The sequence below is a fragment of the Halichoerus grypus genome, chromosome 13 (genome assembly GCF_964656455.1).
Source record: "Halichoerus grypus chromosome 13, mHalGry1.hap1.1, whole genome shotgun sequence".
Taxonomy (NCBI): Eukaryota; Metazoa; Chordata; class Mammalia; order Carnivora; family Phocidae; genus Halichoerus; species Halichoerus grypus.
The window spans coordinates 30,114,583-30,126,825 of NC_135724.1; the positions used below are offsets into that span (position 1 = coordinate 30,114,583).

At 35.0% G+C, this 12,243-nt stretch overlaps 2 protein-coding genes across 8 annotated transcripts in view; one reads left to right on the forward strand and one right to left on the reverse strand.

Annotated features, from left to right (window-relative positions):
• RIT2 (Ras like without CAAX 2) overlaps positions 1-11,478 on the forward strand; it is a 474,354-nt gene extending 462,876 nt beyond the window's left edge. For all 3 annotated transcript variants that reach the window (XM_078060386.1, XM_078060387.1, XM_036082610.2), the window contains one exon: positions 10,982-11,478. In XM_078060386.1, the coding sequence (XP_077916512.1) occupies positions 10,982-11,209 (228 nt within the window). In that variant the 3' untranslated portion in view covers positions 11,210-11,478. The remainder of the gene's footprint in view (positions 1-10,981) is intronic.
• The window catches only part of LOC118536237 (uncharacterized), a 568,523-nt gene that overhangs the window by 52,017 nt on the left and 504,263 nt on the right, over positions 1-12,243 (reverse strand). The window lies entirely within an intron of this gene.

Genomic DNA, 12,243 nt, shown 5'->3' on the forward strand with positions numbered 1-12,243 from the left:
TGAGAAAAGAGTGGCGGACATCAGTGAGACCCTTAACAAAGAGATAAGAACCAACTGGAGATGAAGAGCACAATAAATTAAATTAAAAACTCACTAGATGGAATACACAGCAGGCTAGAGGAAGCAGAGGAGCAAATCCACAAAGTAATCAAGCTGAGCAGGTAAGAGGAAAAAAATTAGGGAACTCAGTGACTCCATCAAGCATAGTAACATTTGCATTATATGGATCCCCAAAGGAGAAGAAAAAAAAGGGGCAGAACATTTATAAGAAGAAATAATAGCTGAAAAGTTCCCTAATTGGGGGAGGGAACAGATATCCAGATCCAGGAGGAACAGAGAATCCCCCAACAAAATCCACCCAAGAAGGTCCACACCAAGACACACAGTAATTAAACTGGCAAAAAATACTGATGAAGAGAGAATTATAAAAGCAGCAAAAGAAGACCATTACATATAAGGGAAACCCCATAAGGCTACCAGCTGATTTTTCAACAGAAACTCTGAAGACCAGAAGGGAGTAGCATGATATATTCAAAGTGATGAAAGGAAACCCTGCAGCCAAGAATACTCTATCTGGCAAGGCTATCATTCAGAATAGATGGAGAGACAGAGTTTCTCAAAGAAATGAAAGCTAAAGGGGTTCATGACCACTAAACCAGTCCCAAAGGGGACTCTTTGAGTGGAAAGGAATAGGAATAAGAAAAGTGGAAAACACAAAAGCAGTAAAAATAAGCATATCTGTAAAGATTAGTCAGTGGACTCAGAGAAGGACATGAAATATGATACCATATGCCTAAAACATGACAGGGAGAGAAGAATGGGTTGAAACTTAAGTGACCATCAACTTAATACAGACTGCTATATGCAAAAGATGTTGTCTACACACCTGATGATAACCACAAATCAAGAACCAGAAAGAGATGTATATCACTAAAGAAAGCCAGCAAACCATAAAAGACAGCAAGAAAGGGTCAGAGAAGAACTACACAAACAACCACAAAACAAGTACCAAAATGGCAATAAATACATAGCAATAACTACTTTGAGATGTACACCCAAAACTAATATAATCATGGAACACTAATGATGTAATGTATGGTGATTAACATATTAGTTTTTGTTTTTTTATTATAACACCGTATGTTAACAAATTAAAACTTTAAAAGATGGGGGAAAAAATTACTTTGAATGTAATGGTCCAAATGCCCTAATCAAAAGAAATAAGGTGACAGAATGGATTAAAAAAAAGAAGACCCATCTATATGCTATCTACAAGAGACTCACTTCAGAGCTAAAGACACCTGCATATTGAGAAACATCTATCATGCAAACAGATGTCAAAAGAAAGCTGGGGTAACAATACTTACATTGGACAAAATAGACTATAAAACACAAAGAAGGACACTATATAAGAATAAAGGGGACAATCCAACAATATTATATTTATATAAATATGCACCCAAATACTTAATGACAAATGTAAAGGAACTAATTGATAGCAATACAATTATGGTAGGTGGCTTTAATACCTCACTTATATTGATGGGCAGATCATCCAAACAAGAAATCAACAAGGAAATGGTGGCTTTGAGTGACACATGGGATCAGATAGATTTAACAGACTTATTCAGAACATTCCATCCTAAAAGAGCAGGATACACATTCAAGTGCACAGAAAACATTATCCAGAATAGATCACATATTAGGCTGAAAAACAATTCTCAACCGTTTCAAAAAGACTGAAGTCATACCATGCATCTTTTCTGATCACAACACTATGATCCTAAAAATCCATCATAAAAAAAAAATCGGGAATGAGCACAAATACATGGAGGTTAAAAACATGCTACTCAACAATGAATGGATCAACCTGGAAATCAAAATTGGATATCAAAAAATACATGGAGACAAATGAGAATAAAACAACAATCCACAATCTTTAGGATACAGCAAAAGCGGTTCTAAGAGGAAAGTTTAAATGGCTACGTCAAGAAGCAGAAAAATCTCAAACAACTTAACCTTACACCTAAAGGAGCTAGCAAAAGAACAAAAAAACTAAAAGTAGCAGAAGGAATGACATAATAAAGATTAGAGTAGAAATAAGTGATAAACTAAAAACAAAACAATAGAACACATCAATAAAACCAGTACCTGGTACTTGGAAAAGATCAACAAAATTGATAAAGCTCTAGCCAAACTCATCAAACAAACAAAAAACCACAGAGAGGACTCAAAACCACAAATGAAAGAGGAGAGAGGTAGCAACCAACACCAGAGAAATACAATTGTAAGAGAATATTATAAAAAATTTATGGCAATAAATTGAACAACCTAGAAGAAATGGATTAAATTCCTAGAAACATATAACCTACCAAAACTGAAGCAGGAAGAAGTAGAAGATTTGAACAGACTAATTACCAGCAATGGTAATCAAAAAACTCTCAACAAACAAAAGTCCATGACCAGATAGCTTCACAGGGGAATTCTACCAAACATTTCAAGAAGAATTAATACCTATTCTTCTCAAACTATTCCAAAAAATAGAAGAGGAAGAAAAATTTCCAAATCTATTCCATGAGAATAGAATTACTCCAATACCAAAACCAGATTAAGGTACCACCAAAAATGAACTATATCAACTATGATGAACATAGATGCAGAAATCCTCAACAAAATACTAGCAAACCAAATCCGAAAATACATTAAAAAAATCATTCCTCATGATCAAGTGGGATTATTCCTGGGATACACGGTGTGATTCAATATTTGCATATCAAACAACATGACATGTCAATAAGAGAAAGGATAAAAACCCTATGATCGTTTCAATAGATGCAGAAAAAGCATTCGACAGAGTACAACATCCACTCATGATAAAAAAAAAAAACCCTTAAAAATGTAGGTTTAGAGAGAACATAACACAATGAAGGCCATACATGAAAAACCCACAGCTAACATCATACTCAATGGCAAAAAACAGAGCTTTTCCCCTAAGGTCAGAAAAAAGACAGGGTGTCCACTCTCACCACTTTTATTCAACATCATACTGGAATTCCTAACCATACCAATTAAACAACAAAAAGAAATAAATGTATCCAAATTGGTAAAGAAGTAAAACTTCCACTTTTTGCAGATGACATGATACTGTATGTAGAAAACCTGAAAGACTCAACCAAAAATCTACTAGAACAGATAAATGAATTTGGTAAACTCGCAGGATACAAAATCAATGTACAGATATCTTATGCATTTCGTACACCAATAATGAAACAGAAAGAGAAAATAAGAAAGCGTACCTAGAAATAAACTTAACCAAGGATGTGAAAGACCTGTACTCTGCAACTATAAAACACTGATGAAAGAAATTGAAGACAACACAAATAAATGGAAAGGCATTCCATGCTCATGGATTAGAAGAACAAATATTTTTAAAATGACTATACTACCTTAATGCAATCCCTATCAAAATACCAACAGCATTTTTCACAGATCAAGAACAATTCTAAAATTTATATGGAACCACAAAAGACCCAGAATAGGCAAAGCAATATTGAGGAAGAACAAAACTGGAGATACCACAATTCCAAATTTCTAGTTATATTACAAAGCTGTAGTAATCAATACAATATGGTACTGGCACAAAAATAGACACATCAATCAATGGAACAGAACGGAAAGCCCAGAAATAAACACAAAATTATATGGCCTATTAATCTTTGACAAACGAGGCAAGAATATATAATGGGAAAAAGTCTCTTCAACAAATGGTGCTGGGGAAAACAGGACAGCAACATGCCAAAGAGTGAAACTGGACCACTTTCTTATACCATATACAAAAATAAACTAAAAATGAATTAAAGACCTAAATCTGAGACCTGACACCTTAAAAATCGTAGAAGAGAACACAGGCACTAATTTCTCTGACGCCGGCTGCAGTACACTTGAGAACTGAGTAATATTCGGAACTGTTGAATCATTATACCTGAAATGAATCTAACACTGTACACTGGAATGAAAATTAAAAATAAAAAGAATGAGTTTCTCATATGTCAGTGACTGCAGCTGAAGGTGGGAAATTCTTGCTAGTGCTTTGTTGTGTTTTGGTTTTCCCTGCAAGGAGTCTAAGATGATATCTATGCACTTACCTTTACATGGTAGATATGTGAAAATAAAGTAACCTGTAGGGGTGCCTGGGTGGCGGAGTCAGTTAAGCCTCTGACTCTTGGTTTCAGCTCATGTCATGATGTTGTGAGACTGAGCCCCGAGTCAGGCTCCACACTCAGCACAGAATCAGCTGGGGATTCTCTCTCCTTCTCCCTCTACCCTCCCACTCGTGTTCGCTCTTTCTCTCTAAAATAAACAAATCTTTAAAAAAATAACTTGCAGATTAAAAAAGCAAACAAATCAAAAGCACTTTCCTTGGAGCTAGTCAAGGAAACTGGCAAGGTTACTCATATTGTTAAAACTGATCAAAATCAATTACACAATGAAACAAAATGAAAACTGAACAATCTAAGTTTGGGCAACTTTTCCTTCTTATTTTCTTATTAACAAATAAAATATTTTGGTCCCAAATCTCCAAGAACCTGATTCCTGTTACCTTGATGATGTAGGCTCTATAATGAAAATTACTATCTTCATGGGTAAGAATGAAGTGAAACACAGGAGACATTAAAAAATATATACAAATCCCAAAGAGTTTGTTCTGTACACTGAATGTTTTAACAGTACCCAGTAGGCTGAACCACAAAGATATTACACTTGCAAAGCTTCTCTTGGAAGAGCCAGACCCATCTCTCTGCCAATCTCTCCTCATTCAAGGTTAGCAAATACAGCAAAGCAGTATCAGAGTTTCCTTTTATGCTACTAAGAATTATATAGGTTACTCGATGACCACCATTACCCTGAGTACCTTTACAATAAAGAGCAATGAAGCTCCTGAAGTTAGCAGATTGTCGGGACTGGAACTCTAATTGACCAGCATGCTTGCCACTTCCCACCAGCAGCTGGGCCAGGACTAGAACAGGCTGTGCTTGCCATCATGCCCCAGTGGTCTCTTCATCCCCCCATGCAGCTGTGGCTAGTGCTCTAATGTCTCCTTGGGCAGATGGGAAATGGCATTTCAGGGAGTGCTTGGCACATTACACAGTGATCTTCCTCAGTGAAAAAGGTCACATCTATTAAAACGATGGCTCCCCTGGGTTATTGAAATTTTCTATTGTATAAAACATTTTTCTTTATTCCTTTTTTTTCTGCCAATGCTTTCTAAGGCCTGCAGGTGGGACATTTAATCACAAACTCCCCATCCTTGCAATTGAGGGGCATGGTGGCACAATGGAATCTGCATCAATGATTCCTTCCCTGACCCCCAAATAGTCTTTCTACAATATTTTTCTTTCTATATTTAAAATTTTCTTTTTCTGTAAATGCAATGTTAAATGTTCTATGCCATTTGTTTGTAATTTAAGAATAATCTCAAGTTATAAAGCCTCAGATCAGAATAATCAATTATATATATGTGGAATACTGGCAGAGGGAACTGGAAAGACCCCATGAGAAACAGCAAGGATTGGAAACAATACTTGATGGAAGAGAGTACAACTTGATGGTTGTTTTACTTAATTAGGTATGTGACCTTGAACCATTTGCTTAACCATTTTTGGACCTGAAACTCCTAATTTTGGGGAAAAAAATATATTAATTCCCTTCTAACACTGTGCTTCTTTCTTAGCAGCTACTATATGGCATGGATGAATATTTGTCATTTAAAAACATTTAATTTTACTTAAAATTTGGATAGCTAAGATAATATATTGGATGAATATGTTACATACTCTGGTTTTTGAAGCCTAATATAGAAACTGTTACTTCTTGTTATGTTACTCTGATTCTGAACTACTCAAAACCATTAGTGGACAAAGACTATTCCCAGAGATACTGTTGAAATATTTATAGCCTTTGAACAGACCAAAATTATTAAGCATAAAGCCCAGAATCTGTAAAAATTAAAGTTCTTCCATTGAATATATAGTATATTGATCTCAATGTCTAGTGTAGGGATGACAAATTATGGTTTGTCAATATTGGTGTGAGATAAAATTTATTGAAACACGGGAATTTTAAAGTATGCTTTCACCTTAATGTTTTTCTTAAAAAATAAAAACTTTAGGTGATTGATCTAATAAATGTTTTTCAGGAGTTATAGAAGAGATCGAGTATTTTACTAAGTTTAATTTCCTTTTGGATTTTATAATGAATGTGAAAATTACTGAGTTGTAACATGGGATTAATATTCTGAAAATGAATTTAAGAATATATGCAACTACATTTCATGCTTTGAAATAGAGGGTTCATGATTACTACTTTACTTACCAAAGCAATGGGGAGCTACAGAGTTAAAAATACTTCATCCTGCTACAATAATAAGCAGTTATGTCATCTATTATTTGCTTATATGACTTCAATATGAATCTTTGGATGGAATTTTTCTAATTTTTTTCAGATTATTACATTGGACTTTTAACTGAATTTTGATGTTTCCAACGATGTGTAATACATTTTTATAATTAGGAAAGATTTCATAAACATGTTTGTATAAAGAGATTTTTCAAATGTGTAAGAAATAAATATATGTTTAAAGACTTCAACCCCCTTCTACTTCTATTCTTCCCAAAAGAAAAATTACCTTCCTGTGCTAGTAGAAATAATCTCCATACAGCAAGAATAGTCCAAAATGATGATGACTCATGTCAGGGCACCACTGAATGCATCTTCACTTCCAAACTTGATTTAGAATGCTACCCAATAGTATATCAAGCTCCCATATATTTCATCATCTTATTTTTAGATTCCCCATTGCATTGTATTGGTCTGTCTGTCTAGCCCTTAACTAATACCCCACTATCTGGACTGCTATAGATATAAGAGAACTATAGTAGGATGAGTCCAATGCCATTGTTACTGTTCTTCTCTCTGCCTCCTCCTTACTAGAATTGAAGTATTTCTTTCTCATTTTTTCCCTTATTCTTCCCTATGAATTTTACTATCTCTGTGTAATAGTCTATGTTTCAAAAGATTTCAGGATTTGTATTTTTTATTGAAATTACACACTACTTTGAGATGATTTGTAATCTTTATGGTATTGAACCTTCCCGCTAGAAACCTAAGTCCATAATGTTATCTGATTTCAGAAATCTAAAATACAAAATTTTTAATGTATTTGCAAAATCTGACCAGAACTGATTCATTCTGTGGCAAACCATGATCTGATGTGATCTGAGACTTTACATATCCTATTTACTGTGAATGTTGAAACATTTAGCTATAGAAATACTCCTGAACTTGAGGAAATGGTGATGCTCCAAATTCAGAGGGGGTACTTCCTATTATATAGTACATTTGTTTGAGTTTTTCATTGATGCACCATATACAAAAGTATACAAATTATAAGTATACAATTCATAAATTATCACAAAGTGAACCCATTTGAAACCACCATATAGATCAAGGAAGATAATAAAAAGCACCCAGAAGACTCCCTTGTGTCACCTCCCAAAGGAAATACATATTGACTCCTAACACTAGTTTTCTTGTGTTTCAACTTTCTAAAAGTGTAACTTGTACCATATTAATATAACAAGCAGAACAATTAGACGTTGGGTATATGAGAACTCTCTGTACCATCTTTGCCACATTTTTATAAATCTAAAACTAAATGTTTATAAAATGTTTATTAAAAATGTTTCATAGGTCTGATTTCTGTCACTAAACACTATTATGTTTGTAAGATTTATCTAAGTTGTATATAATATTTGATTCATTTGCATTGAACAGTATTCCATTCTATTCATATACAACAAATTATCAAATTCACTTATTTGTGTTGCTTTTAGTTTTTTGTTATCTGTGATAATGCTGCTAAGAACTGTTTTGTACAAGTTTTTTGGTAAATATATCCACACATATTCATCAAAGAAGGTTTTTGGTTATAGAGACTTAATTGTGGAAAAGTCTTAATTACATATTTAATTCCTGTCTAAGATACAGGATAATATAGATTTTCTGTTTCTTCTTGGGTAAAGTTCTGGTAAATTTTGTTTTAGGAATTTGTCCTTCATCTAACTTGTCAGATTTCTTGACACAAATATAATATTCCCTAATTACCTTTTTTATGATTATAGGATCTGTACTTATGTCTACTTTGTTATTCTTGATACTGTTTATTTGTAACCCTTTTCCACCTTTAACCTTGTCTTGCCTGGGCTCTATCAATTTAACATCTTCAGATTTAGTCTTCTCCACTGCATGATTATTTTCTATTTCATTATTTCTGTCTTTATCATTCTTTCCCTTTGCTCCCTTTTGGTCTAATTTGCTGATTTTTTGGGTAACCTTTTGAGGTTGCTACTTTGAAACTTGCTTTATAGCTTAGCATGAAGTCAATCTGTATAAATGCTTCAAGTTCATTTGAAAAAAATGAATTTTTCAGTTGTTGGGTACAGCATCTTATCTATATAAATTAGATCAAATGTGTTTTGTTCAAACCTTATACATCCTTATTGACTTATCTATGTATTCTTTCAACTGCTGAGGGAAAATGGTTAAAATTTCTCACTATGATTTTGGATTTTAGTTCTGTTGGCTTATTAAATGAGGCTGATTTTTGGTACATACAAATGTGTATCATGATAGATTCGCCTTTTTTTAAATTTTTTATTGTTATATTAATCATAGATTCACCTTTTTAAGCAATAATTTTTAACTATCTACTTTGTCTGATACTGTACCAATATAATACCTTTTTGTATTAATTTCCATTCAAATCTCACTCTATATCCTTACCTGTATGGTGTTCCAACTACAAGTGTTTAAAAAAAATTGGTCTCACAATGTTTGTCTTTTTTTAACTGGATAGTGTGCTGCACTTACATATAAATGGTTTTGGTAGATTCTATTTCTTTACAATTCTTTGTGAGCTAAGTATACAACCTGCTTCATTGACTTAAGGTTTTCTCCATTTGTCTTTTGACCTTTGAGATGTAGGTAAAATTATCTCTGCCTCTTGCCCACTGCTCTGTCATGGAACATCATATCTCAGATAAGACGAGCTCTTTGAATCTGAGTCTCAGAATAAGAAGACAGGAGGGATAAACCAGATCCCAACCCATAGCCTGGAGCTGAACTGACACAGCCTGCCCTCTAGTTGCTAATAAGCAGTGAGAGCAAGAAGCGCTTTTGCAAGCCACAGGGATTTTGAGGCTGTGTGTGTGTAGCCTAATGAAAGCGGATTAATCTAGAAAATCATACCAGAAATGTGGTGTTGCTATAAAAAATAGCAAATATGTGTCTGTTACCTTCTGAGTTGGGAAAATTGTTACAGGAGCCTGAAAAATAAATGGCAACACATGGTATGCAGTGTCAAAGCATTTGGTAAGACTGTCACCTGTGATTCCTTGGAAATCAGACAAGTTAATAAATGTATGACTTTGTCTAATTGCTGGTAAGACAGAATCTTAATAACTTTAGTTGGTTGCTTTTATCTGCATTTCTTTAGTTACTAAAAGATAGAAATGAGCTCGAAAAAGGATGGGTGTGTTTGCCAGCAGGAATGAAAGCCCTTAGTGAGGCTGATCTTTCAAAGAAAGACTAGAAAGGACCTGGCTTTGAAATCAGACACCTTTTTATATCCCAGCTCAACCATTTATTACAGCATGGTGTATCAGTTAAGAAAAAGTGGTTTATGTTCCGGTTACAAACAACTCCAAAATGTCATCAGCTTTAAGCTGATGAACTTTAACAAAGTTCCTTAGTTATGCCTGGTGAATATACCCACCCTGGTGAACTGGGTGCTCTACTCCCCATAGTCCTGGTCACAGTCACTCAGGGGTACAGGCTGATGGAGTCTCCAATTCACCATACACTTCCATTTGGCAGGAAATATGAACATATGAATATATACACATGTGAGTAACTTTAATAAATAGACCAAGTATGGACAAAGAGGCCATCAGAACATATTGAGTCAAAGCAGCCTTATGCTGCTTTCTTCAAGCCAGTGTGAATAATCTAGTGGAGCTTAATGGGAATGCTAAAGTTTGAGCAGGATTATTAGCACCCAGCTACCGTGTCACATAATCTCCTGTACATCACTTATGTTTGCATCTTAATTCATACTTTTTAAATCCAGGTATTCTTTATTAATCATCCTTTCTCCTCTAGTGGTGACTTAGGTACCAGGCACTGTAGTAGACATTAAAGAGATGTTAAGGCACAGTTCCTGACCTCAGTCAGTTTATCATCCCTAGAGGACCCATTACAATAACATGCACCACCACCTAGTTTAGTGCCACACAACCTGGGTAGACCTCTAACCATGCTCTGAAGTGTTTAGCTAGAGACTTATAATGGTGGTGTTTGGCTTTTGTTTTCTTTTGTCAGAAGATCATTTCTCAAGTTCATGGCAACTTCATTCTGGCTTATTCTTAACTGAAAGCTCTGGACTATAATTAACAACAGTAGTTATAAAGCTTTCAATATGTACTCAGCAACATTATCTGTAAAAGGCACATTAGACACACTAACAAAAAGCCTTGGGGGCAGGTGTCATTATTCTAGATTACAAATGAGAAAACTGAGGCCCAAAAGGTTAAGAAATTTACCCAAGTTTGCAAAACTCAAATGTGGGAGAGCTGAAACTCAGAAACCAACTAGTTTTACTCTAAAGCCATGGTTTTGACCACTGTGCTATGTTACCTTTTTTTAAAGTCTGGAGAATTGATTTTTAATAAGTTCTAATCAGTTGCCCTTTCAGAGATTCTGATTTCTCATTTGTCCTTCAAGTTAAGAAATTCTAGAAACCTTCCTTTACAACAAATTCTATTTTCTTTTCATATAACATGCCCATAGTCCTGATAGAGAACATAGTTTTTGACTTAAGCATCTCTCCTTTCTCTCTTTTTACTATCATTTATTTTTCCCTTAGGTCTCTACAGAAGAAGGCTTGAGTCTGGCCAGGGAATATAACTGTGCTTTTTTTGAGACCTCTGCGGCCCTCAGATTCTGCATTGATGATGCCTTTCACGGTCTAGTGAGGGAAATCCGCAAGAAAGAGTCCATGCCATCCTTGATGGAAAAGAAACTGAAGAGAAAAGACAGCCTGTGGAAGAAGTTAAAAGGCTCATTGAAGAAGAAGAAAGAAAACATGACATGATATCCTTGCTTCTAACTCCCTTATTCTCTCTCTGAATTTTATCAGTTGGACAATTCCAGATGTTGCATTCTGCTTCAATATTTTCTGTGTCTCTCTCCCTTTCTCTTTAAATATCTGCCTATAGGTAAAAGCAAGATCTGCATAACTGTACCTCTTGAGATAGTTTTCTTTTGCCCTTAACAGTTGGATGGATTTTGTCAATCAGCTGGATATGCTGTTTAAGTTTTTACAATATATTACTAAATAAAATTGACATTCCAATTGCCTCATTTCCCTTTAAAGAGTCTGGCTTCATTTAGTATGCTGTCTGGTTATAGAGGAAATTCAGAATTGCAGACAGAATGATAAAAGGCTCAGGGGATCTGCCTTTGCCTGATAAGACTCTGATTGTTTGCATTTCAGGAATCTCAGTAAATAATGAAGCTAGGGAAACAATTCAGAGCAGGAGTCTGCAGCCCTGTCTTTCCTTAACTGTAGAAGTCTTGGTGCTTTTTTGTGAAGATAAACCTTAGAGGAATTATTGAATAATAGGAACCAGTTGTGGGTTGTTGGAGGGCTGAAAGGAAATATCCCCGTATTTGCAGTGCTCTGCCCTGTTAGGCTTCGGCAAAATTATCACAGTGAAGTTGCTGAGCTGTGGTAAAAGGACACTGTCTTTGTAGCAGGCAGAGAGAGGCTAATAGGAACTTGGTGGCTCTGATACTCATAAAGAGATACCCTGCTTCCTCGCAGTGGGAGTCCCTCCTAGGACCGCTTCACCTATACTGGGACCAACCACCCGTAGGGCAAGAACATTGTTGATCCAGAGACCCTATATTCTCCTTAATTTCCTATCTCTTCTTACTCAAACCATGAAACGCCAGCAGTTAGAGGGCTCTTTTTCTGATTTGTTTACAAAAGATCATCATGGAAAATGAAATTGTCTATTCCTTCATTGATCCCACTGTGTGATTTGGTTTATTCAAATTCAAGCTCAGAAAGCACCTTACCTGAACAGTTCTGAATGTTTAACAGACAAGTATTAAATAATAGTT